Source organism: Marmota marmota, unplaced genomic scaffold, assembly GCF_001458135.2.
Source record: "Marmota marmota marmota unplaced genomic scaffold, marMar, whole genome shotgun sequence".
NCBI classification, from domain to species: Eukaryota; Metazoa; Chordata; class Mammalia; order Rodentia; family Sciuridae; genus Marmota; species Marmota marmota.
Genome location: NW_026000082.1, coordinates 21589940 through 21617275, shown reverse-complemented (window position 1 = coordinate 21617275; position 27336 = coordinate 21589940). Strand labels below are relative to the sequence as shown.

Genomic DNA, 27336 nt, shown 5'->3' with positions numbered 1-27336 from the left:
CAGAATCACATCAGTATGGCCATTTTATAGAGCAGGAAATAGGCTTAAAGTTGTTAAATGACTCACCCAAGATCACCATACTCTAAGTGGCAGGATCAGGATTCAGCCTGAGATCTGTCCAACCCCAAAGCCCAGGCCCTCAACCACAGGGCATCCTGTGGATTCTTCTTCCTCAGTGACTGTCAGTCCACCCATTTTCAACATCTTCCCATGACAGTGATATCTCCTTTTTATTATGATTATGTGGAAGTCTCCTAATAAGTCCCTGTTCCCTCTCCAGTGTGCTGTGTGCACAGTCTTTCAATGGGTCCAGACTCCTAGCACAAAGCCCAGACCACATTGTTCAGCCCACACATCTTTGACATTCTTACCCTTTCTGACATGGAGCTTCAATTCCTGCCTGGATCTACTTCACATGCCCAAGGCACTCCCTTGCTTGTGGACTGGGCCATATGCAATTCCCTCCATCCCCCACTTCACCCCATACCCCAGACATGCACACACCTGACTTGCTCCTGTTTGTGCTGCAGGTCTCAGCTGAGAGTTCTCCACCTCTGCTCCCCTCAGAAAGCCCTTGTTATCTGCTGATGAGCTCCTCTGTCATTGTACTCAGCTGCCCCTAACAGCCCTTGGTATATATCCCTCTAGACTGTAAGCTTCTGAGAGCAGGGACTGTGTCAGTCCTTCTTACCATCATTTCACAAAGCCATTAACACAGTATAACTTCAGATAAATATTTATAAGCAAATATAAATATGTATTATACAAATGGATTAATAAGTGAATAAAAATGAAAACCTGGATCCAATCTCAGCCACAGTTGTGTGACCTTAGAAAACTCAACCCTTCTGAGACACTTTTATCTAAACAGAATGGGAATCATCATATCATTATCATGACCATGAGGGTTGAGAAACTACCAAATAAATGTGTAGCTTTCCAGTCTTCTGTCTTTGGAGTTTGTGGCATTCCCAGGCCAAAGGATAGCAGTTTGGCAATAGGAAAGGAGATCATTGAGTGGCTTCTGCCACATTCAAGGACGGCCCTCTTTCTTCTTCTGAGCAGAATTCATCTCGTGGGATTGTCTGACCCCTTTATGTGCTGTTTTCCTTTTCCAGCCTGGTCGAATTTCCACCAGTCAGTTCCCCAGTCCCTTCCTTTGAACAGATCGTGACGACCAGTAGCCACAACCAACTGGTCATGCCCCGGGTGTTCGCCATTGCTGCCTATTCAAAGGGGTTTGCCTGCTCTGCTGGACCCGGAAGAGTTCTGCTGTTTGAAAAGATAGAAGAAAAGGACTTTTACCGAGAGAGCAGGGAAATCCGGGTAAGGAATAGAGGAAGGAAGAAGCAAACCAGGGTCCTATTGGCATTTGTTGTCCAAGAGCAGAGCTCTGACAGGGCACTTGATGGAGAGGGATGGGGTTGGAGTGCTGAACAGAAATGGTGACTTGAGATGGTATCTGTCTTGAGGGAGGATTCAGGATGAAGCCGACAAAATTGGGGTTTAGGAGCAGGAAGGGTCTAGTTTTGAATCCTGAGAAAGAACTGTAGAGTAAATTACATTTCTTCTTGGAACCTTAGTGTTCTCATAGTAATTATTAGATCAGTTTTAATGTTTAAGACCAAACATATTACTTGCCACATAATAAGCAGCCAGCAATGTTTGTGGAATAAATACAAGGTATTGTAAAGAGAGAGAATATATATTGAGTTGGGGAAGAATCTAGAAGGCTCCTTGGTGTTTAATGGTAATCTTTGAGGCAGGGTCTTAGGAGATGGATAGCATTTGACAGGAAGAAACAAAACCAGGTACTCCAGATGAAGAGGACAGCTTTAGCAGAGGCATCCTGGGACAAGCAGGGGTATGTGGGGAAGACGTTTTCCACAGCCAAGAGGGATTGAAGGCACTGGAAAGGGTAAGAGGGGAGCTGAGGTTGGTCAAAGATCTCCAACGCCAGCCTGGGGGTGTGATTTGCATAACTCAGCAGCACCCTGTAAGGCTGTCTAGTGGGAAAGGTCATGCTTATTAAAACACTGATCTGCCCGTAATACATAGTGGGGGTGAGTCTAGAGGCATTGGATTGAAAGCTGCTAAAAATACAAAGAATGAATTCTGACTTAGATCTGCCATTTATTGACTGAGTGACTCGAGATGAGTTGCTGGATCTACCAAAATCCATGTTTCTTTATTGAGAAAAGTAGCACACTTACACCAAGAAGGATGGTTGTCGAAAGAATGAAATGACAGTCTCTGAAAATCAGCGTGTGCAGTGCTTGGTGTGTGGTGCTCCAAGAATAGTAGTAGTTGTTTAGCTATGATTAGGAATCCGTTGAGAGGTGTTTGTTATGGCAGCCAAAAGGTAGTGAGGTCTAAGACGATGGTAGTAGGTACCAGGGAAGGCGGGGAAAAGAGCACCTTTCTGAAGGTTAAGTGTGAATGGAGGTGGGAGGTCAGAGAGGCAAAGAGCCCTCAGAGATGATGCCAGGCTTTGAAGATGGATGCTTGGGGAAAGTTTTGTGCCAAAGAGGAAAATCGGGGGTCAGAGTGAGGAGGGTGTGGGCTGAGGGGGAGAAGGCAGGAGTGGTGTGAGCTTACTTTGCCTATAAAGCAACCCACTCTTATGTTTCTTGATCTACTTATTTAATGAATACTGGAGTATTTACCATGTGCCAGGCTCTGTGGCAGGGGCTGGAATTACATGGAGAAGCCATCACATGAGAAGCATGATGTTAGACCTCAAAGGACAGGCAAAGAAACAAATGCAATCAGGGTGTCAGATGGGGATCAACTCAGTGAAGAAGATAAGCCAGGAAGAGGGCAGGAAGCCAGAGGGGCAGGAACTCGCTGTCTCTGGAGGAGAACAAGAAAGCTGCTACCATCCATTTGATGAACACCTACTAAATGCCAGGCATTGCTGTGAGCACTGGGATGCAGAGGTGGGACGAGGTCTCCAGTGCGAGGGCACCCATTGTACTTTTCACAGTGTGATAAATGTGACAAGAGGGAACTCCCAGGGACTGTGGGCACATTAGGGAATATCAGTGCCCACCCAGCCAAGGCGGGCCAGGGAAGGTTTCCTAGAGCCAGCTCTAACCTGCCAAAGCAAGGAAACTGACTGCATGAAGAAGGATTGGACTGCATGGAAAGATGGCACTCCAAGCAGAGGGGCCTAAGCATGAGAGCCCAGTGTCCTGCCTCCTAGGGAGGTGGGTCCTGCCCTCAGCTCCACAGATCAGGAAAAGCCAAGATAATGAGGACTGAGCAGGGAGATTTCTGATAAGGAGATTTCTGATCTTCCTGAGGATAGAATGATGCAGTGGAAGCCAAATGCTAAGGAATTAAAAATTGAGTTTGTGGTAAGGAAGCAGAAATAGCCGTGCAGGAGCTTTGTGGCTTGATACCATCCCATTTATTGATTTTTTTTATTTTACTTCTTGCACTTTAGGACTCTTGCTAAGGAAGTTGGTTCTAAGCTGACACACTGCCATACATAATGAAAGGGAATAAATAAAAATAAAAAATAGGTGTGTAGGCCAGCCCTTCAATAAGTTTGATTGCCAATAGAAGAAGATGAACAGCCAGGGAAAGGAAATCTGATTTTATTGTCTAGCTGAGAACCGTAGACCCTGTCAGAGACTATTGGCAGAAACTGTGTGACCCTTCTTTTTTCTCTACCCTGTCACTACCACACATGGTGGAAGGGCTGCCACAGCCCTCTGCTGCCCCTGAAATGCACACTGTTATGCCTGGTGCCAGGTAGCACATGCCCTGGACTTCCAACAGGTGGGCAGGAGTGAGGTTTAGATAATGAAGCAAAAATCCAACAAAAACATTTTTTTTGAAAGGGGAATCTCAAGTGGAGATGATAGATTGACAATTTTCATAGTGCTTTTTGTTATTCAGCCACTCATCACTTAAAGGTGAATGGATAGCAGAGTTGAAGCCCCATAGAAGCAGAGGTGCTCAGGCCCTGCCTTCTCCACACCTGAAGAGGAGCCTGGGAAGCATCCTGGTCTGGGGGTCTGTAAGCTAAACGGATCTGAGAGAAATCTCCAGGCCTGAGGACATGCTGACGTGTGGGGCCATTACTAACAGCCATCTTGTGTCTTGAGCAGATTCCTGTGGACCCACAGAGCAATGACCCAAGTCAGTCTGACAAACAGGACATTCTGTGCATGTGCTTCAGTCCCTCGGAGGAAACCCTGGTTGCCAGCACCAGTAAGAACCAGATCTACAGCATCAGCATGTCCCTGACAGAGATCAGCAAAGTGAGTCTTCCCAGCAAAGCCTCCTTCCAGATGGGCCTTCGGTGGTGGAGGGACTGGCCACCGTGTGGACAAATTCTTCACAAGCTGAGACTGGATCATTCACCCCACCCCGTCTTCATAGCTGAGTAAAGGAAACACTAACTTTAAGATGTCAGCTTAGAAGCATCTGATACACAGGGTGGGATTGTGATTGTTGCTGTATCCTCTTTGGCATTGTCACATGTAAATCCTACCTATCTACCTTTTACCAGCAATTGCTCTTCAAGGAATTAATTTGCTATACTTGTTTATGGGCACAAGAGTATTTATATAAAAAATGTTTTTGTTGGATTTTTGCTTCATTTTAGAATGACAAAGAAAGCTAGTATAAATACACTACAGACATTACCATTGAAAGTACCATTAAAGATGAAGCTCACATTGTACTTATAAAAAGTTCACTTAATAAGATATCATAATTTTAAATCTGTATGCACCTAGCACCATGGATCCAAAATATATAAAGTGAAAGTTGACAAAACAACAAGGAAAATAGACTACCTACAATTGTGGTAGGAGATTTTAACATACCTTTCTAAGTAATGGATTTTAATAAGAGCTTTATTGAATTAATTCATTATAGAGTTTACCTATTCAATGTATATCATACAACAGATTTTAGAGTATTTACAGAGTTGTACACCAATGCCAGAGTTCATTTTAGAACATATTCACCACCTCCAAATAAAAGCCCTCACTCTTTAGCTATTATCTCTCCATCCTCCTACCCTACCTTCCCCAACCCTAAGCAACCACTAATCTACTTCATATCTTTATAGATTTGCCTATTCCAGACATATCATATAAATGGAATCATACAATATGTGGACTTTTATGACTGGCTTCTTTGATTTAGCATAGTGCTTTTAAGGTTCGTCCAGGTTGTAGCATGTATCACTACTTCATTCCTTTTTATAGCTAAATAGTATTCCATGGTATGAATATACCATGTTTTGTTTATGCATCAGTTTTGGATATTAAGGTTTCTCCATCTTTGGGATATTTATGAATACTACAGTTGTGAACATGCCTGAACTAGTTTTTGTGTGGGTATATGGTTTCATTTCTCTTCCTAAGAATAGAATTGTGTGGCATGGTAACTCTGTGTATAACCATTTGAGGAGCTGCTCTAGAATGTTTTCCAAGGGGGCTACACCATTTTATATACCGATAAGCAGCATATGAGGGTTCTGACTTCTCTTTATCCTTGTCAACACTTGTTATTATCTGGCTTTTTGGTTATAGCCATCCCACAATATGTGGAGTCTCATCATGGTTTTGGTTGGCATTTTTCTGATCACTATGATAGTAAACATCTTTTCATGTGCTTTTTGCCATTTGTATGTCTTCTTTGAAAAATGTCTATTCAGATCTTTTGCCCACTTTTTAAATTCTGTTGTCCTTTATTTATTGAGTTGTAAGTGTTCTTTATATATTATACATACAAGTCTCTTATCAGTTGTGTAAATTGAAGGTATTTTCTCCCATTCTGTATGTTGTCCTTTTATTTTCTTGATAGTGTTCTTTGATGCATGAAAGTTTTCAGTTTTGATGAAGTCTATTCATTCATTCATTCATTCATTCATTCACTCATTCTGGGGATTAAACCCAGAGGTGCTCTACCACTGAGCTGCATCCCCACCCCTTTTTGAGACAGGGTCTTGCTAAGTTGTAAGGCTGGCCTCAAACTTAAAATCTTCCTGCCTCAGCCTCCTAAGTTGCTGGGATTATAAGCATGAGCTACCCTGCCTGGCCGAATTTATTTTTTAATTTGTTGGTTGTCCTTTTATTGTTATATTCAAGAATCCTTTGTCATAGCTGAGGTCATAAAGATTTACCCCAATATTTCTTTTAAGAGTATTACAGTAATAGCTCTTCATTTAGTCTCTGATCCATTTTGAGTTCATTTATGTAAGAGGCATAGAGTAGGGGTCCAATTGTTCCAGCACCACTTTTTGAAAAATTATTCTTTCTCCATTGAATGGTCTTAGTTCCCTTGTTAAAAATCAGTTGATACACAGGTTATTTCTAGGTTATCTATTCTCTGTTCCATTAATCATCTGTCTTTCTGCCTGTACCACATTGTGTTACTTTTTGCCATGTTTCAGATTGTCTTGATTATTGTTGCCTATTAGTAAGTTTTGGAGTCAGAAAGCATGAGTTTTCCAACTTTGTTCTTTTTTTCAAGATTGTTATAGGTATTCCAAGTCCCATGCAATTCCACATAAATTCTAGAATCAGTTTGCTAATTTCTACAAAGAAGTGATCTAGGATCCTTATAGGATTAGCATTTAATTTGTAGAGCGATTTGGGACTTATTACATTTATATGTTTGTAGGGGGGTGGGGATTGTGGGGACTGAGCTCAGGACCTCATGCATGCTAGGCAAGTGCTCTCCCACTGAGCTACATCCCCAGCCCTAATGCACTTATTGCTATTTTACCAATATTAGGCCTACCAATCCATAAACATGGGATTTTTCTACCCATTTGGTTAGATCTTTAATTTATCTTGATAATATTCTATAACTTTCAGAATGTAACTTTTGCACTTCTTTAGTTAAATTTATTTCTAAATATATTTTTAGATGGGGGTTTCTCACTACATTGCACAGACTGATCTTGAATTCATGGGCTCAAAGGTCCTCCACCTAATCCTCCCAAGTAGCTGGGACTACAGACATGTACAACCATGCCCAGCTAATATTTTTTTATGCTATTGTAAATAGAGTTGTGCTGCGTTTTTTAATTATTAGTTCCAAGAATATAAAAATACAATTAAATTTTTGCATACTGATTCATATCCAGCAACCTTATCAAACTCATTTATTTGTTTCAATAGTTTTTAACTGGATTCCTAAGAATTTTCCATACACAAGATCATGTCATTTGCAATAGAGAAATTTTATTCTTCTTTTCCAATCTGAATGCCTTTTATTTATTTACTTTTGTCTAATTGCCATGGCTAGAAACTCTAGAACCCTGTTATATAGATGTTATGAATACAGATACCCTTATCTTGTTCCTGATCTTAAGATGAAAGTATCCTATTTTTTACCATTAAGTGGGATATTATCCAAAGTGTTTTGGAAGATATCATATATCAGGCTACAAAATTTCCCTGCCCCCATTCCTAGTTGAGTGTTTTTCTCTGAAAGGATGTTGGATTTTATCAAATACTTTTTTTGAGCGTATATTGAGATGACCATGTAGTTTGTTTTTTATTCTATTAATATAGTATATTATATTAATTGATTTTCAGATGTTAAATCTTCCTTGTATTCCTAGGATAAAATCCATTTGGTCATGGTATATAATCCTTTTTATATGTTGTTAGATTCAAACCATAATATTTTATTGAGGATTTTTGAATTGATATTCATAAGAGATACTGATCTCTAGTTTTCTTCTGATGTCTTTGTTTTTAGTATCAGAGCCTCCTAGAATTAACTAAGAAATATTCCAGCCTCACTTACTTTATGAAGAGTTTGTGAAGAATTAGCCTTGATTCTTCCTTAAATAAATGTCACCAGTGAAACCATTAGGCCTGGGCTTTTCTTTGTGAGAAGTTTTTTTTAAAATTTCTAATTCAATCTCTTCGCTTATTATGTATCTATTTAGATTATCTGGTCCTTCTTGAGTCAGTTTCAGTTTGCATTTTTCTAAGAATTTCCAGCCAGTATTCAAATATTTTTTGGCTCTTTCTCTCCTCTCTTCTAATACTCACATTATGTATATGTTGGTGTGCTTAATATGATGTCCCACACTTATCTGAAGTTCTCTTGATTTTCTTCATTCTTTTTCTGTGTTCTTCAAATTGCATTATCTTTAGTGATTTATGTTTATTAATTCTCCTGCCAGTTCCAGTTCACTCTTGAGCCCCTCTAGTGAATTTTTATTTCAATTATTATACTTTTTAACTCTAGAATTTCTATTTTTATACCATCTATTCCTCTACTGATGTTCTGTATTTAATAAACATTGTCATCACTTTTTTCTTTACTTTTTAAATCGTTGATTTCTTTTATTTCTTGGTACATATTTATAATTGCTACCTTGAAACCACTGTCTATTAAATCAAACACCTTGTTCTCACAGTTTCTGTTGCCTATGAGCAGAAAAATGTGAATTAAAACAACACTAAGATCCTTCTTTACAAGGATTTTCTTTATTATATTATAAAAAACCAGAGATTTCTGAGGACAAAAAGGAATGGGAATCCTGTTGTGCCTTGATAGGCGTGTAAATAGGTACAACCATTCTAGAGAGCAATCTGATAGTTCTTTCTAGAAAACTAAATAGAGAATGTATGTGTCTTGGTAGCCAATAGTCTGCCACTGAATACATACCAGAAATTCCAACCCACAAGCTAAACATGTACAAAGATGTTCATCTTTGTATTTGTAGCAATGGACAGTTAAGACACTCCTAGTATTCATCCCTAGTGGTAATGGAGAAATAAAGTAACTAGAGGAAAATTAGAGAATACAGACATTATTAGAAGCAATAAATTATACATGCCACAACATAGGTGATTCCTTAAAAATATAGTGTTGAGAGGAAAAAGTAAAAATACAGGATGAGATCTAAAGCACCTTTCATTTATAGAAATACAAAATATACCTATAGTCAAGAAGATCAGTAAAATCCATCCATGATAAGGAAGAAATAGGAAATTGAAGGCGGAGGAGGAGATTAAATAAACATAAAGTAAAATTTATGTTATATGAGTTTAATTATGCTTTTGAGATAGAAAATGAAACAAAAATATCAAAGAAATATGAGGTGAGGTCCTCAGAAGAGGACATGGATGAAAAAGTTTAGGAAGTTTGAAAAAGAGAGAATAAATAGTATGAAATAGTCATGTTGGAGATTCAGAAAATAAACATATTTGGAAAACATTGCCAAACAATATTAAATGACCCCCTACAGGTTTGTAGTCATGAATTCTAAGGGAAACCAGTACACCCATTTGTCTGACTTCTCACCTGACAAACAACTATTGCAGGCATAGGTGCAAAGAACAGGGGGAAAGGAAAGGGTTGCTTTTATTTTTAAGGCAAGAAAGATTTGAGTGTATTTAAAAGCTAATGGGAGGGGCTGGGGTTGTGGCTCAATAGAGTAGAGTGTTTGCCTAGCATGTGTGAGGCACTGGGTTCGATTCTCAGCACCATATATAAATAAATAAAATAAAGATCCACTGGCAACTAAAAAATATTTTTTTAAAAAAAGCTAATGGGAATGTGCAGATGGAGACAGGGATCTTCAAGATATTGTGGGTGGGGTAGGAAGGGGGGTAACAGATGGAGATGAATAGAAGTACTTCGTGCCACCCCCACCACCCAGCATGGCACCTCTTTCCCTGAGACGGTAGAGAAGGAAGGAGTAAGTGCATATAAGAAAGCCCAAAATTCGAGGGAATTTCCATCTCTGCCTTTGTCTTGACTTGTGGACAGATGTAAAATATGTGCACCTCATTAACTTTCCCAGCTTCATTCCTCATGCAGAAGTCCCTGGGATAATGCCTCTGGTCCACAGACATAGAAACACCTTCATGACCAATGCAATAGGATGCATTTCAATTTGAAATCACTTACTCATTTACTCTCATTTGTTGCTGGTGCAGTTTCTTTGGAAAGAAACTTGGGGTTACTTATTAAGATACTTAAAATCATCCATACCACATTTCTACAAATGTATCCTAAGGAAACAGCAGAGAGATACTCAAAAACTTACATGTAAGGATATTTAGACTAATGTTTTTTCCTAATTAATAAAAATTGGAAACCACTTAAATGTCCCCACAATAAAGGAATGGTTAAATTAAATTTGGGGTACTCATAGAATAAAATGTTTATTTCCATTAAAAAATAATATTTTAAAATAATGCAGCATACGAAAATATGCATAACATTAAAATAATTTTCCGTGGCCTAATTTCTATGCATATAGGCTAATTAATGTTCCTCAGTACTAATTAGAGCTGAAATACATAACCAAATTTTTTGCTCACCCTTCTGGATCTCATTCTGTATGGTTTCCAGGGGGAGCCTGCTCATTTCGAGTACCTGATGTACCCATTACACTCAGCATCCATCACTGGTCTATCTACCTGCATCCGCAAACCCCTCATTGCTACTTGTTCACTGGATCGATCTGTTCGCATCTGGAATTATGAATCAAAGTAAGAAATGAAAGGCTTTGTTGCTGTAGTTTGCAGAATTCCTATTAAATTTACATATGTGAAAATTTTAATTACAGAGTTTTACAATTTAATTACTTAGAAGCTTTCAGTTGGAAAAGCCCTTTTTAAAAATCAAAGTCAGTCAACCTACCTATTTTTCACTCTTGAATGGACTAGAAAATTACTTGTAGTTTATTAAATGCTTTCCATGCTAGACACTGTGCTGTACACTTGGGACATAAAGATAACACACCAATGTCTCACCTTCTAACATAAACTCTACTGTCTCCCCAGTTCTCCCTGGGTCTGCTGTTCACTCTTTGGAGTGTCCACACCCTTTACTCCTCTCTCCTCATCACTGCCCTAGTCACCCCCAAGTCCCTAGCAATTGTAGGTTTCTGATGCAACTTCCCTAAGAACTTCCCACCCTAGACTACACCTGTAGTGTTTTCTTTGTTCTGGTATGCAGCTGTTGGGACTACTAGAAACAAAAAGAATAGTTGCACAGTACTCATGGTTCTTGGAATCCCAACAGAGGTGTGTTTTTGACATCACTAGGCAACACCTTGACCAGTTCCCCCAATGGCCATACTAGGTGCCATAAGTAACCAAAGTCTAGAAAACAGAGGAAACAATAATTGCAAACAATAAAATATCCCTAATACTGTGATAATAATATATGTCACATCAATGGAGGACTTGGGGAACTTAGGAATTTGGCTTAAATTCAATAATGGATCTTTTTCACAGCACTCTGGAACTTTTTAAGGAATATCAAGAAGAAGCATACACAATCAGCCTTCACCCATCTGGACACTTCGTTGTAGTAGGGTTTGCTGATAAACTACGCCTTATGAATCTACTCATTGATGATATACGTTCTTTCAAAGAGTATTCTATCAGAGGATGCAGAGAGGTAAAATCTGCTGGAGATGAAGGTCTGGTTTCTTGGAAATCCAGGGTTGAAAAATCATGAACTAACACTCTGGGGAGGTGAGACCAAAGCTTAAAAAAATCCAATGCTTCTCCCACCAAGCTCATAAAAGTGAGCATATGGGTTTATCCCTGTTTTCTTATGCCCACCAAAACATTTCTTTTTCTTTTTTCGGGGGGGGGGGGATGCGGGGAGGTACTGGGAATTGAACCTACCGGCACTCGACCACTGAGTCATATCCCCAGCCCTATTTTGTACTATATTTAAAGAGGCAGGGTCTCACTGAGTTGCTTAGTGCCTCACTTTTGCTGAGGCTAGCTTTGAACTCACAATCCTCCTGCCTCAGCCTCCTGAGCCACTGAGATTACAGGCGTGTGCCACCACATCTGGCCAAAATATTTCATTGAACCTAAAACATTGTAGGATCCCACCTATGATAAGTCTGCTCTGTGATCATGGAGCCTTAACAAATTGTGAAAAAGAAAAGTAATCTCAGAGAGTCATCATCAACAGTAAGAGGCAGTGCCCAGCCCATCAGGATCCCCCAGGATGACTTGAAACAAGACAGTGGTGAATCTTGGCTGGTGCCAGCTACAGAATAGTGACAGTGTCTGAAGATATCAGCCAAGTCTCGGACCTGCTGCACCTTCCCCCCACCATCCCACACATAATTCCCACATGAACTCTTCCAGAGAAGCAGCTCTTGGCGGCAGCATGCGGTTGACTGCTCACCTCTTGCTTGCTCTTTTGCTGTTTCCCTGTAGTGTGCCTTTAGCAATGGAGGCCACCTGTTTGCTGCAATCAATGGAAATGTGATTCACGTTTTTACCACCACAAGCCTAGAGAACATCACAAACCTGAAAGGACACACGGGGAAGGTGAGTGAATGCACGGCATCTGGGAAAATGGGGCACAGGGCCGAGCACTCTGCTAGTCAATGGGACACAGGTAAACCAAGGAGGAGTGGTTCCTTTCTTTGTGGTGTTCGCTGTCTACTTGGGGAGAGAAATGATAAAAAAAAAATACACAGACAAAATGCAGTTAATGAAAATAAACATGGAGTTGTTATGAGAGAAATGACGAAGGGATGGGTATAATGTAGGTTGAGGGGCTTGCAAAGGCTCAGTCATAGAGGAGTGGGAAGGAATTAATCAGACCTGATGGGACTCTCCACTGCAGTTAAAGATCCAAAGACCCAGAGACAGCAGATTGCAGGGAATACCAGAGGAGCTGAAGTGTCTGTGGGGATGGAACGTTAGTATCATTGGGTGAGCTAAGACTATAGAGAGGTTTACAGGAGCCCCAGTGCATGGAATCATGTAGGTTTTATAAGGATTTTTTCTTATTTATCCTCTTTGTTCCTTAAAATCATTGAAGACTTTCAAGACAGGGAATGATGTGGCCAAACTTGCATTTTTAAAAGTTTACCTGGGCTGCAGAATGAACGATATATTGAAGGAGATAGAGATGGAAACAATAAGGAGGCTGTTCTGAATAGTTCCATGATAAATGTTAGTGTCTTGCATCCTGGTGGTGGTAGCTATGTTAGGAAGAAATGGGTGGATTCAAGTTATTTAGAAAATAAAATCAAAAGGTCCTTGAGGAGATTAAATGTGAGACCCGAAGAGGAAGAGGCCAAAGATCAAGAGGGTAAGAAAATGAATTTGGAAAACCAAGTGGGGTTTCTCCTAGGACTGTGAGCCAAGTTCAGTATATGAAATTGGTCAATGTAATCCCCCATATTAACAGGCTAAAGATGGAAAACCAGCTTAAAAAAAAAAACAACACTTCAAACACTACCTAACTAGAAGCTTTGCTCTTACAAAGGTCCATTCAGTACAGCCCTCATTGTTCTATCATTGTTAGACACATTGCATCTTCCTTTTACAAATTCAACAATACAGTGTTTATTTATTACTTTACATTACCTGATTTTTGCCTTTTAAAGAAGCTGAGAGAAAAATGAGAGCAAGTGTAAATTTGTGAATTTTTTATGAACTTTCTCATTGCAATTGCTCTTTCAGTGAGCTTAGAGAATAAAGAAAATATAATATGTAATTACACAGTGACTTGATTACTTTTGAAATTGCTTGTTTTGTTTTGTTTGGCATGGATTTAGATTGCTGTGTTGGGTGGCCTGCTTTCAGTCTAAAGAACTTCCTTTAGTATTTCTTGAAAGACAGACTTATTAGCAATTAATTTTATCAGTTTATTTAATCTGGGAACATCCTTATTTGCCTTTCATGTTTCAAATATAGAAAATATTTTTGCTAGATGTAAGGGCGTGTTGTTTGTTTGTTTGGTTGGTTGGTTGATTTTTACTGGCAGTACTTTGAAAATGTCTCCCACTGTCTTCTGTACTTATTTCTAATAAGAAGTCCAATGTCAATCTTATTGGGGTTCGCTTATTTGTGATAAATTGTTTTTCTCTTATAGCTTCTAAGATTTTTTTATCTTTGGCTTTTGGTATTTTAACTATAGTGTGTCTGAATGTCGATTTCTTTGCATTTATTTTACTTGGAGATTATTACATTTCTTGGAGGTGTAGGTTAATGTTTTTCAATACATTTGGGATGTTTTCAACCTTAAATATTTATATATATATATATCTTCTGCCTTTTTTTCTTTCTCTCCTCTTGGTACTCCTGTTATACATGCTAGTACATTTAATTGGCACCCACATTTCCCTGAGGCTCTTTTAATTTTTTGAAATTTTTTTACTGTGTTCTTCAGATTATATAATCTCCATTGACCTATCTTCAAGTTTACCAGCTCAAATCTACTATTGAAGCCAGGTGTGGTGGCACACACCTATGACCCCAGCTATTTGGGAGGCTGAGGCAGAAGGTTGGAGAGTTTAAGGCCAGCTTGGGCAACTAGTGAGAATCTTGAAACTAAAACAAAACAAATCTATTCTTAAGTCCCTTGGGTGAATTTTTCATTTCATTATTATACTTTTCAACTCCAGAATTTGTTTAACTTTTAAAATAATTTCTGGCTTCTTATTAATATTGCCTATTTGATCAGACTTGTCATCATACCTTCCTTTAATTACTTAAGCATGGTTTCCTTTAGTTCACTGAACATATTTTATTAGCTGCTTTGAAGTCTTTGTCTGCTACATCTGTTACCAGCTAGGTGGGGTCTTGTGGTCTCCATCAGAAAGATCAGATAAAGGAACACTAACTTAACAGGGTCAGGACACTTTGTTGGGACTTCTTGCTCAAGCAGAAGGGAGACACAGCACTGACCAAAGAGTGTCCAGCTAGCTCCCAGGACAGAGGGAAAGAGCTAGTTTATTCATGTGAGGATGGGAATATTAATTGGCTTCAGGTACATACTTAAAGGTGTTTTTCTTTTCCTGGGAAAGCTCTTAACCTTGAGGGAGGGGACCTTAGCCCATCATCCTGGCACCAGATATTACATCTTGCAAATCGATGTGACATCCTGTATGAACCTCTCTGTCTTGTGATGAGGATGAGCTGCTGTGTGGCTGTTAAGAGAACACATGGGTAGGAGTGAAAAAGGAGACAAATCAAGGCAGGTAACAAGGGCCCTGGTTTCAATGCTGTTTCACCATAAAGGATAAAACTCCTCAACAGTTTTATCCTTTATGTTGTTTGTGCTCAGAGAGTCATAGCAAGGCTGTCATGGCTTTAATGATACACCTGGTCTTTGGAGGCTGATAAGACTGAGAGTTAGTGGGGGGTGGGAAGGTACAGATCATGCTCTTAGCACCTAACAAGCCCTGAGTGAAAGTGGGAGAGCAGGGAAGCGCATCCCATGCTTTCAATAGCTAACAAGCTATGAGTTAAAATCTAGGAGTACATCTTTACATCAGACATTTGGTTTTTTGAGATTGGCTTACAGATGAACTTTAGATAGGGCAAAGGGGAAGGAGGGGCACAGAGGGGGCATGGGGCTAGGAAAGATGGCAGAACGAGACGGACATCATTACCCTAAGTACCTGTATGAAAACACGAATGGTGTGACTCTACTTTGTGTACAACCGGAGATATGAAAAATTGTGGTCTATTTGGGTAATATAAATTGAATTGCATTCTGCTGTCATGTATAATTAGAATAAATTAAATTAAATTTTTAAAAATTCAGGAGTGCATTTATCCTTTGTGTCTACAGGGGTCTCTGACTGTCTCAAGTGTACCCTCTGGGCCCCTTCAAAGGCAGTTTCTTTTGCCTGCTTACTTTTTTCTTTTGTTTTTTCTTTTTGGTCAGACTATCTGTTGGGGATTTTGGGGTATTTGTATGTTTCATAATTTTTATGGACTTTATTTTAGATAACGTGTTATCTTAATTATTAGATACTAGATATCTAATAATTAGATATGGATTCTTATTCCCCATAGGAAATTGTTGGTGGCCGTTGGTTGAACTAATTCTATGAAGTCTTTTTCCCCTGCAGTGTAAAGCCTCTAATATCCCTGCTTAGATTTTTTTTTTTCTTTTTATCGTTTTTAACCTGGCTGCCTAGGGTTTGCCTCCAGGTGGTGTAAGCTGCTTATAAATCATGGATTGTGTATGAACCCTCTTAATCATTTTTTTTTTTTACCTTTTACTATTTTTACCTTTTACTATTGGATTTGTGTGAGACTTGGGAGCTACTATCACAGTTTCAGGGAGTTTATGGGTTTTGCTACATGTTCAGCAGAGATTGGTAGTGTGATGTGCCCACTCTGATTGTCCCTGAAAAAGTATGGCATGATCAGGTATGCAGTTTCCAGGCTGCCAGGGATGCATGTGGCTTTATTTTTAAGCCTTGCTTCCTATGAGATGCCCCAGAGTCAGAGCTTATTGTCCAATGCGTAGTGGGGCTCCTCCAGGGGCTAGCAGGTCTTCCAGCAGTACAGGGGTGTGCTCACATTTCCCCATCTCTGCTCCAGTGGCTGCCGAGGGTGTGCAGCGTAGCACATGCCCACAGCCTTCCAGCCCACAGATTGTTCTTCTCGACTCTTTCCCTTGTTCTATTGAAACTTGGTTGCGCTATGATTTTTCTTATATCATGATTACCAGCCTCCTCTTAATCACTCTCCACCAAGGTCTCCATTGTTTTAAACATGCCCATAGGCACAGACTTCACTGGGTTCTGTCCCAAGTAAAGTAAAATCGGTCTCCTCAAACAGAGCTATAGAGTTCTTTGTCTTAAGGCCTGACTTTTCCCTGGGCAAAATCCTGGTTCTACCACACCAGTGCCAGGGCAGGGACCTGCTTTTCCTGAGTGACACCCCCACTCTGTGAGTGGAACTTGTGGTGTGTACGTAGGGTAAATGGAACCCCTGATCTTTTCAGCTTGCTCCTCATGGTGAGGAGCCTCCACCTGGGAGCAAACAGGCAGAAGCAATTGGGCACCAGTATTCTAGGCTTGCTGTAACTGGAGTAGTTCTTCTGCCAATGAGTAGGGACTAGTTGGTGGTGGGGAAACCAGGTCTTCTTGGCCATGCCTGCCTGAGATAGAGCTGTTGTTAACTTGGGGCTAGAGTGGGGATAAGAAACGCCAGCAGTATGACCTTCCCAGGATGAACCGTAGCCTAAGATCGGGAGCTGTAAGGAAAGGGAGTCCCCGCATCTTGGCAGCTCCTGCTCAGAGTGCACAATGGTGGTGATTCTGGAGCTGAGGCTGGGAATGGAGCCAGTCATGACTCAGATACCACAGACTGTTCTTACCAAGATGATTCTCTTGAATCTACTGCCTGCCCTTAGGAGAATTTCCAGAGACTTTAAAAGATTATTTCACTGTTTCAATCATTTTTGACCAGTTAACTCATTTCACTGGGGAGATCAGCTGAGATCCTCATTCTGCCACCCTGGAAATCCACTCTCTCTGTGCTATTTTTGCAACTTCCTGTGAAAACACATACACACACACACACACACACAATTTCAAATTTTCAAAGTTTTTAAAATGTAGCAATAATTAATTGGCTGTAGCATTAAGAAACCATTGTGAGTCATTCTTTGCATTCATAAAGTATAAAAGAAATGTGAATGTTTTACCTGCAGTATTTTGCAAGCATCTAGAAAACAGAATGTTAACATTTCCAAGAAGCTATGCTTTGTGATTTCCTCTACCAGGAAGAGCCATCCTGCCTCAGTCTAGTGGAGCACCTGAGGAGTTCGTCCCATGGCCATGTTGCGGTGTGTGTGCAAACACTCTTACCTGGGTGTGTCTTCATCATCTGCAGATTCACTCAATTGTCTGGAACGCAGATGACAGCAAACTGATTTCTGGTGGCACAGATGGTGCTATATATGAATGGAATCTGTCTTCAGGAAAGAGAGAGACAGAGTGTGTGCTCAAGTCCTGCAGCTACAACTGTGTTACTGTCTCCCCTGATGGCAGAATTATTTTTGCTGTTGGATCAGACCAGACCCTCAAGGAGATTGCAGATTCTTCAGTGAGTCTGCCCCTGCCCTACCGCTGGGCTATTGTGTTGATTTACAAAAGACAGCCACCCATGCTTACAGCAGACAGTGTGCTGGCAAAGAGGGCCCTTCCTCATAGGACAGCCCCTGGCTGTTCTTCCTGTTGGGTCATCTCAGTTACTGTCACTTCCTGAATTTCTTGCTCAGTGCCTTTCCTGGCGGTTAAACTGTAGGCCCCTTTTCCATTTCCATTTTGCTTGCTATCTGTAACTTCCCCTCTGCCCGCCAGGCATGGAGGTCAGCAGTGTCTCTAAACCGCACTCTGGCCCTTGGTTGGCACTTAGCTGGGGTAAAAGCACAAGTATAGTTAGCTGCTGTCACCTGGACTTGCCTCTGTATTCTTTCGAAATCCCTCATCTCTCAGATGTTAGCATTACCACATTTGGCTCTGGAAAGAGACTTAACACAAATGTGGCTGGGTGCTCCTCCAGGAGCCCAGCAACAGCTGATTATCACTGGCTTCTCTGGCTTTTCCCCAGCTCTTCTCATAGGGCTGGTGGGGGGGGGGCGGTTTGCACACAGCTACTGCAGCAACAAACCAACCTAAGGCAGGTTCCCCACGGTTGGAACATAGTTCAGTGAATGGTGACTCCTTTGTACCCTAGGTAACCTGGTCCTAGTTCTGTGGCAGCTTCTATAGCACTGCACTAAAATAAAGCTCCTACTACTAGTGCACTGCATGGTCTGCAATAGACATTCAATAAATAGGTGGGGGAATGAGTTTATTAATGAGTGAAGAAATGAATGAGTTCCCTGGAGATGGAGTTATGTTCATATAGTGGGAATTAATAAATGTTTTCTGAATAAATTTATGATCAGCCTCCTGTTCTCACTCTGAGGTGCATGACAGCACGGCCATCAAGAGCAGAGAGACTGGTCAGTAGCACACACCTGTAATCCCAGCAACTCAGGAGGATGGCAAGTTTGAAGCTAGCTTCAATAATTTAGCAAGGACCTAAACAACTTATCAAGACCCCTTCTCAAAATTAAAAAATTAAAACTAAAAGATTGGGGATTTAGCTCAGCAGTAAAGTGGCCCTAGGTTCAATCCCCGTACCAAAAGAGGGAAAGAGAGAAGAAGAAGAAGGAAAAAAAAAGAAGAAAGAACAGTCAGTCTGCACTTACTAGGTTTATGAGTTGAGGCAAGTTATTTTTCACCTCTTGACTCATCTTTTCATCATCTTTAAAATAGGCCTAATGGTCGCTCTCTCCAGATTCTGGTGAAGGCTGAACGAGTTACAACATGGGAAGGGTGTAGAATAGTACTTGGCACAGAGGAAGTGCTGTACAAAGATTCCAGTCATTGGCATCATTCCTAACTTCTACCATTCATCAGTCAAGCAACTGAGAAATACCTAGTTTGAACCTTTTATGTGCTAGGCACCATGCAAGATGTGGTAAGGAATAGGGAAAAAACCACATTCTTTTAATACAGACTCTAAGAGTGCTATTAGAGGGAAGGAAGAGAATGATATCAGGACACAGGAAACATAGCTCAGCCTCTCAGTTAAACAGAGCTGTCTGTGTTCCAGGTCCTGCGAGAGATGTCAGCATTTGACGTCGTCTACACGGCAATTGTCATCTCCCATTCCGGGCGCATGATGTTTGTGGGCACCTCAGTGGGAACCATCCGCGCCATGAAGTACCCCCTGCCTTTGCAGAAAGAATTCAATGAGTATCAGGCTCATGCTGGTCCTATCACCAAGGTGAGAGGGACCCTTCCTCAGGGGTCCAGGTCCAGACCCTACCCAACATACCTTCTTCCTCCCTTCAGCCTCCATTGTCTTTTCTCTCTCCTTATTCCTTCTTCCTCCTTGTTTATTCACCTACCAACCATTCAGTAAGCATCTATTGACTTTGTGTTTAAATACTTCTAGGAATTTATCCTAGGAAATAATCAGAGCTACACCTAAAGATTTATGTACAAGGTTGTTCACCATAATATTATGCACAGTAATGACCATTTGGTGACTGCCACCAGTCACCATCACGTCTCCCAGGCTCTATGAGTGTTGACTGCTAAGGACTCTCAGATATTCCCTCCTCCAGAGATTGCCCTGACTAAAAGGAATCATAGATCAGGAGACTAGTTACTACCACTCCCCAAGGATGCAAAAGGCTACCGCTGGGGACAACAATATGAGCACACATTTGTAAATTATCCTTCCATTTCTTCTCATGAAGTAGTGTCTATGTTCAATAACTAAAATGTGAAAACAACCCAAGTTTCCATCAGCCAATGAGTGGATAAGCCAAATGTGGCATAGACATACAATGGAATAGTATTCAGTCTTAAAAAGGAGGGGAAGGGCTGGGGTTGTGGCTGAGTGATAGAGCATTTGCCTAGCATGTGTGAAGCATTGGGTTCGATTTTCAGCACAGTATATAAAGGAATAAATAAAATAATGGTCCATCAACAACTAAAAAAATATTAAAGAAAAAAAAAGGAGGGGAATTCTTCAGTATGCTACAATGGGGAGGAAGCTTGAGGACACTGTGCTAAATGAAGTAAGTCAATCACAAAAGGGCAAATATGGTGTGATTCTACCTTTGTAAGATTCTTAGAGCTGTCAAAATCATTAAGAGAATGTAGAATGCAGTGGGCTGGGGGAGGGAGGAGTGGGGAATTCTTGTTTAATGGGTATAGAGTTTTGGTTTTATAAGACAAAAGAGAGTTGGGTGATGGTGATAGCTGCATAGCAACTACAAATGTTAATACAACTGAAATCCTAAAAATGGTTAAGATGGTAAAATTTTATGTTATACATATTTTGCCACAGTAAAAATGTGAATAAAAAATAATTCTCTGACATGAAAGATGATTTCCAAGAAATCATACCCAATATGGGCTGGGGATATAGCTCAGTTGGTAGGGGAGTGATTGCCTTTCATGCACAAGGTCCTGGGTTCAATCCCCAGCACCACAAAAAAAAAAAAAAAAGAAAGAAAAAGAAATCATACCCAAAAGCAAATTAAAGGTTATTCGTAGAAAAAAAAAGTAGTTTACTAAAAATAGGACCTGGGAAAAATGTGTATCATCTCCCTTCCCTTTTCTCTCATTTCAGATTGAATGACATGAATACCTGAGGTTTTTAATATGTTCCAAACTCCATATTGGCTTACCTGTAGGCATTGTTCTTATTAAGAAAGTATTTTTATTATAAAATGAAATATCCCTGTGCTAAGCCTAGGCCTTAGATCCAAAGTAACTTATTGTAATATATTCCCCTTCTTCTTTTAAGATATACTATTTATGAATAAAATAATTTCTATTATAGAAGCAATGCATGTCTATTTTAGAAATAAAAGTCCATATATATACATCATGGTAGAATATATATATATATGTGTGTGTGTGTGTGTGTGTTTGTATATCCTATTATATGATGGACCATAAGTTATTAACTCTTCTCTTTCAACTAGGCATTTACATTATGAACTATAATGAACATCCTAGTCTGCAAATTTATATGTGCATCTCTGACAATTTTTTAAGGCTCAATTCCTAGACAGAGATAGAACTCCTAAGTAAAAGAGTATTACTATTTTTAAAGTTCTGCACATTGCTAATTATGAGAAGGCATTTTTTATAGTTAACTTTTTTGTCTTAATTTTTTACTAGGTATTAATTACAGGGTCACAGGAAATTTTAAAGATAGCACAGAGGTCCTGTGTAGCCTTCACCCAGTTTACCCCAGTGATCATCTTATGTAACTCTAGTACAATATCAAACCAGAAAACTGGCGCTGGTCCACTGCCTGAGTATGAGCCTGGTCATTTCATCACATGGGTCATTTATATAACCTACCACAGTCAAGATGCAGAATTGCTCCTTCACCACCTAGACCTACTTCTTGCCACCCTTTTGTAGTCATGCCTACCCCTCCCCACCATCCCTAATCCCTACCAACCATTCTTTTTTTCTGTTTCTATAATTTTGTCATTTTGAGACTTGTATATAAATGGATCATACATTATGTGACCTTCTGAGGGTGGGTTTTTCACTCAGCATAGTGCTCTTCAGATCTAACAAGGTGTTTTGTGTACTCATAGTTGATTCGCTTTATTGCTGAGTTATATTCCACAGTACGCACAATTTGTTAAATCATCCATCCTTTGTAGGATATTTTGATTTTTTTTTCCTAGTTTGACTTTTACAAATAAAGCTGCTCTGAACAATCTTGTGCAGGTTTTTGTGTGGGCTTTCATTTTCACTTTTCTGGGATAAATGCCCAAGAGTATGATTGCTGAATCTGATAGGAAGTGGGTATTTAATTTTTTAAGCAGCAGCCAAGCTTATCCAGATTCACTGTACCATTTTACATTCCTATCAGCAATGTTTCAGTTTTTCTACATCACTGCCAGCACATGGGATTGTCACAATTTTTATTCTAGCTGTTCTAATAGGTGTGTAGTGATATCTCATCATGGTCTTAATTTGTATTTCTCTAATGACTAATAATGTTGAACATCTTTTTATGTGCATACATGGCCATCTATATATCCTCTTCACTGAAGTGTCCTCAAATCTTTTGCCCACTTTGGATTGCCAGGTTGTTTTACTACTGAGTTTTAAGAATTCTTTATACATTCTAGGTCATATTTCACTCAAAGAGTTCAAATCCACAGGGAATGTAGCTATAGCCTTGCTTCTTTTCATTTGTTCACAGAAAGAAGTCTGTGAGGGCTCCTGCCTCATTCTTACCCAGAACCAGATCTGCCTTGCTATGAGGCTATTCCCAGGTTATGTGGATGGAGACCTTGCACAGTCACCCTGGTCATCTATGGCCCTAAAAAGCTTCCTATGATCTTTTACCCTGCAGATGTTGCTCACCTTTGATGATCAGTACCTGCTGACTACTGCTGAGGATGGCTGCCTGTTCACCTGGAAGGTCTTCGATAAGGATGGCCGCGGAATCAAGCGGGAAAGGGAGGTGGGCTTTGCTGAAGAGGTGCTCGTGACTAAAACAGACATGGAAGAGAAGGTAAGAATTGGGCCCAATGAAGAGGAAAATCCTTGCCAGACTGCATTTCAGCTCCTCAGAGCAGCATCTCAGGTCCTCCTCAGCCTGGCTGTACCCTGTGACTGTCCTTCTCGCTGGCACTTGATTCTTTTTATACCCCCACACTGCCTGTCTTCCTCCACGTGGTCATCTTGACCTTGATCCACTGATTCTGCTTTCTTTTGCTACTGTTTGAGAGCAAAACCATGGCGTCCAATTCTCCTGTATGACCAATAGTTTCTAGTTCTTGCTAGGCATGTGGAAGACAATAAATATACCGACAAACCAAACATACCAGTTGTTTCTGTGAAACATAGTCATTGCTAGTACTGAGAACCTCCTTTAAAAAAATAAAAGAAATGAAGGATGTAAGAAACATTCCTAAAACTCTTAACCAGACTTCTAAATAATAAAACCATAAGTATAAAAAAACCCAGCATTTGCAAAGAAGCAGGCACTGTGCTGACTACTTTATAAGTATTTCTCATTTATATCTCCCAATACATCTCAGAAAAAGGTACTGTTATTGATCCCATATTTCAAGAAACAGGTTTGGAAAGGTAGAGTGCTGTGTCCAAAGTGACTATGCTGGCAAGGTGTAGACCAATTTTCTAATCCAGATTTCATCCAGAGCCCACTCCTCATCACTGTACCTAGGGACAACCCTCCTGTGAATGCAGTAAGCATTCCATAAAGATGTGATTTTGGAGTTTTGATTGCATAGCTCTGTGCTGCACTCCCTGAGAGAAGCTGACTGGATGGTTCATGGAGAATCTGAGAGTCATGCATTCATTGCTGCTCATCAAGAATCTAAGAGTACTATTGAATATCTGCCATTAGCTAAGCATTGGGGGTGCACATGTGAAAAGATAGGCCTGGGCCCTGTGGTCAGGAAGCTCACAGCCAGATAGGGGCTGGAGACAAGAACAACTGTAAGAACAGCAATGCGAAGGCAGCCACAGAGCCGGATGATAGGCCTCTGGTGTTTCCTGGAGATGCCCGCTAGAGCTCCCTCAAACCTTCTACAGAAAGACAAAGGGGGAAGAAAGGGAGAGGGGAAGCCTGGCCTCCTTATGGCAAGCAACTGTCTCTTTCTCTTCCTTCTCTCTGTTTTCTTCTGTTTTCTAACCATGGTGTAGAAAAGAGGCCAAGTAGGAGACCCCAGGCTGAACCCAAGGCCTGAAGATGTCTGGACTGATGGCTGACCACCAGCTACACCTGACAGCACTATTGCTACGCTGAAAATGGGAGACTCCCTTCCTGGCTCCCTTCTCTTTCAACATCTGTATGACCACACTCTGCTTATGACCGGTCAACCTCTCTGATTCCTCCTCCCTGACTTCCTTACTGGCCCCTCGTCCACCTGTCTCTTAAAAGTCACATTCTCCAGAATTGCCAGCTCTTTCTTTTTTCCTTTATATTCTGTGACATTCTTTGTAACTCTCTGTCAGCCCAGGATTTACCCCCTCTTTACGTTTTTCATTTATTCATTCTCCATGTGATATTGACAGAGAGATAAGACACAGAGAAAAAGATATGGCGAGTCCTTCAGCTTATATCCTGAGAGGAGGGCTGGGTAAAAAAAAAAAAAATAGGGAAGTCAGTGCGAGTGGCTGTTATGAAAGAAAGATGCTGTGGGAACACAGGGGAAGGACCCTGACCCAAAGGAAGTGAGCCCCACACAACCTTCCAGAACAAATGGGAAAGGGTGTTCCACGTAGAGGAATGAGTACGTGCTGAGGATGAGGGTCAGGTGCTCTAGGAGAGACAAGGATGAATAGAGGATGAGAATAGAGGATGTGTCAGAGAGAAAGGGTGGTGAGAGAATCAGAGAGATCATGAGGGACTTTTAAGCCACATTTTAGACTGAAACTGTTCATAAGGCCCCACTACTAATAAGTTAGGGAGCATCTTGACAAGGTTCACGCTTTGGAGAGATTACAGCAACATGGAATGAGCAGTTACCTCAAATGTCACATATCAAAACTGAATCTTTCCCACTTATAAATGTATCCCATTAGTCCAAGACAGATGTCTGTTCATCTGATGAATATTTATCAGTGCTGACAGCATTGCAGGTTCTAGGCTGAGCTCTGGGGAGAAAGCAGTGAAACAAGACAGGCCAAGCCTAACCCTCAGGTCCTGGAGACTCTACCTGGGGAAAAAGTTTTCATGCACAATCTTCTCACCTCCACCCCCCACCCAGTCAGCACCATTTCTCCAAAATATCTCACTCCAGTCTTCCCATGCCTCTCGGCTCCCCTCGTCCACAACTGTGCAAGCCCTTAACCATCTCTCACCTGGACCATGCTGTTGTCCCCCAACTAATCACCTTGCCTTCACTCCATCTCTAAAGTGGTCCATGCTGCACACTGTCTTTGGAGAGGCCTTTATAACATCAAAGTCAGCTTAATCGAGCTAGGTGAGGACCCTTGGAAGCCCTCTAGTATAAATTTCCTACATGGCCTACAGGGACCTTGATAAACTTGCCCAATCTCAGCCTCCTCTCCTGCTGCCTCCTATTGTCACCAAGTCATATGAGGGCCCTGACTGTACATCCTCACTCCTACCTCCCTGACTTTGTACATGCAACTTTTGTTCATACTTCATCTCAGTATTTCCTACATGCCAGGTCCACATTAGCATGCTAGCCATGTGCAGAGCCAAGCATAACACATTCCTTGTGGTCTAGTCACTCCCAGGCAGTAGAGGAAAGACAAGTAAAGATGATTGATAGGGATGCATGGGGTGTCATCAAGGTGAGGGAGAACAAAACACCTGTGTCCTCACCCACTGTGTCATCAACATTGACTTCATAGGAAGTGAGAGGTGTATGTGTTAAGAGTAGTTTTAGAAAACTGTGGCATCAGGGAGGACAGTGGAGACAGGAATTGTCCAGGCAGAAGAATTAGGACCTATGTTAAAGTAATAGCACTGAGGCCAGCATGGGTATATGATGCATCAGGATGGACAACTAACAGTACTGAGAACTACCCAGCTCTGGGCACTTATCACATTTTAATTATATTTTTATTTGGACTGTAAGTTCCATGGGGCAAGGATTGTGATTAAACAAATATCTTTTGAGTATCTACTATGTGTTAGGCCTTGTTCTGGGTACTTGGGGTACATCAGCTGTTTTAGTCAGCAGTTTCACTGACCCAACCAGAACAATTATAGAGGAGGAAAGTTTATTTGAGGGCTCACAGTTTCAGAGGTCTCAGTCCACAGAAGGCTGACTCCATTCCTTGGAGCTCCAGATGAGGCTGAACATCATGACAGAAGAGCGTGGCAGAGGGAATCTGCTCACATGATGATCAGGAAGGAGAGAGAGAGAGAGAGAGAGAGAGAGAGAGAGAGAGAGACACTGACTCCACTCACCAGATAAAATATTTACTCCATAATCACTCCCCTAGCACTGTTGATAATGTCAGAAATCATCAGAGTACACTAAGTAGAAAAAAGAATATAAAATTCTCTATCACTAATGGTAATAGGTAAAATAAAATAGATAATAGTGTAACTATCTCTGGATGTTTGGATGATAAATACTTTATATTTTGTTCTTTATACCTTTCCATAGTTTCCAACATTTCCTCCAGCCACACCCCACCTGCCTCTATTTGCTTAGGTTAAGGCTATAACCCAACCATTTATCCTCCAAACCTTCTTGTATTGTCTCACATGTGAGCTACTGGGGGACACCTCACTTCCAAACCATAACATCAGCAAATAAAACCAACAAAGATCCCAGCTTTCTTGGAGCTTAAGCTTTAATGGGGGAGAAAATAAAATAATAAGTAAATTATATAGTAGATTAGAAAGTGCCAAGATCTAAGGAAGTAATCCAAAGTAGAGCACAGTAAGAGGGCAGGACGGGAGGTCATGAAGGAAGTGGTGGGAGTAGGAAGGGGGTGGCAGGATTAAATAGTGGGATTCAAGTGGCCTTATGGAGCAGGTGACATGTGAGCCAATTTGAATGAAGGAGATGTGAGAGTTGTTAGCACACAGTAGAGCCCACGAGTACATATTGTGGGGACAGAGGAATGAATCTTGTGGGGAAAGATGATAAGCTCTACCTGAGACATGTTAAGTTTGAAACTAGACAGAGCTGCAGGTCTCAGGTCAAGGCCACAGGTTTAAATATTCTGATTCACACCACTATGAAAGCTCTTGATTCTCTGCCCTTCTCCCAAAGGCTCAGATTATGTTGGAGCTAAAGACTCGTGTGGAAGAATTAAAAATGGAGAATGAGTATCAACTTCGACTAAAGGATATGAACTACTCTGAGAAGATTAAGGAGCTTACAGACAAATTCCTCCAGGAAATGGAGTCCTTGAAAACCAAAAACCAGGTCTGTTTGAGAGACGGAACCAACAGCCACAAGCCAGAGAAATTTCTACTCAGCTCAACATGGGGCTGGCATGTATTGCCCTAGTTATGCTCAAAGAACATAAAGCACTGT

The 27336-nt window shown here is 40.8% G+C and overlaps 1 protein-coding gene and 1 long non-coding RNA gene across 9 annotated transcripts in view; one reads left to right on the top strand and one right to left on the bottom strand.

Annotated features, from left to right (window-relative positions):
• Positions 1–27336, bottom strand: part of LOC125620414 — a 76905-nt gene that overhangs the window by 8301 nt on the left and 41268 nt on the right. The window contains exon 4 of the long non-coding RNA XR_007352069.1: positions 22703–22830. This is a non-coding gene — a long non-coding RNA (uncharacterized LOC125620414). The remainder of the gene's footprint in view (positions 1–22702; positions 22831–27336) is intronic.
• Cfap57 (cilia and flagella associated protein 57) overlaps positions 1–27336 on the top strand; it is a 70256-nt gene that overhangs the window by 9442 nt on the left and 33478 nt on the right. For 7 of the 8 annotated variants that reach the window (XM_048815582.1, XM_048815583.1, XM_048815589.1 and 4 more), the window contains 9 exons: positions 1119–1326; positions 4119–4271; positions 10354–10493; positions 11244–11409; positions 12192–12305; positions 17628–17840; positions 19401–19574; positions 22692–22853; positions 27070–27225. In XM_048815582.1, the coding sequence (XP_048671539.1) occupies positions 1119–1326; positions 4119–4271; positions 10354–10493; positions 11244–11409; positions 12192–12305; positions 17628–17840; positions 19401–19574; positions 22692–22853; positions 27070–27225 (1486 nt within the window). The remainder of the gene's footprint in view (positions 1–1118; positions 1327–4118; positions 4272–10353; positions 10494–11243; positions 11410–12191; positions 12306–17627; positions 17841–19400; positions 19575–22691; positions 22854–27069; positions 27226–27336) is intronic. The other variant, XM_048815588.1, reaches the window with a different exon arrangement.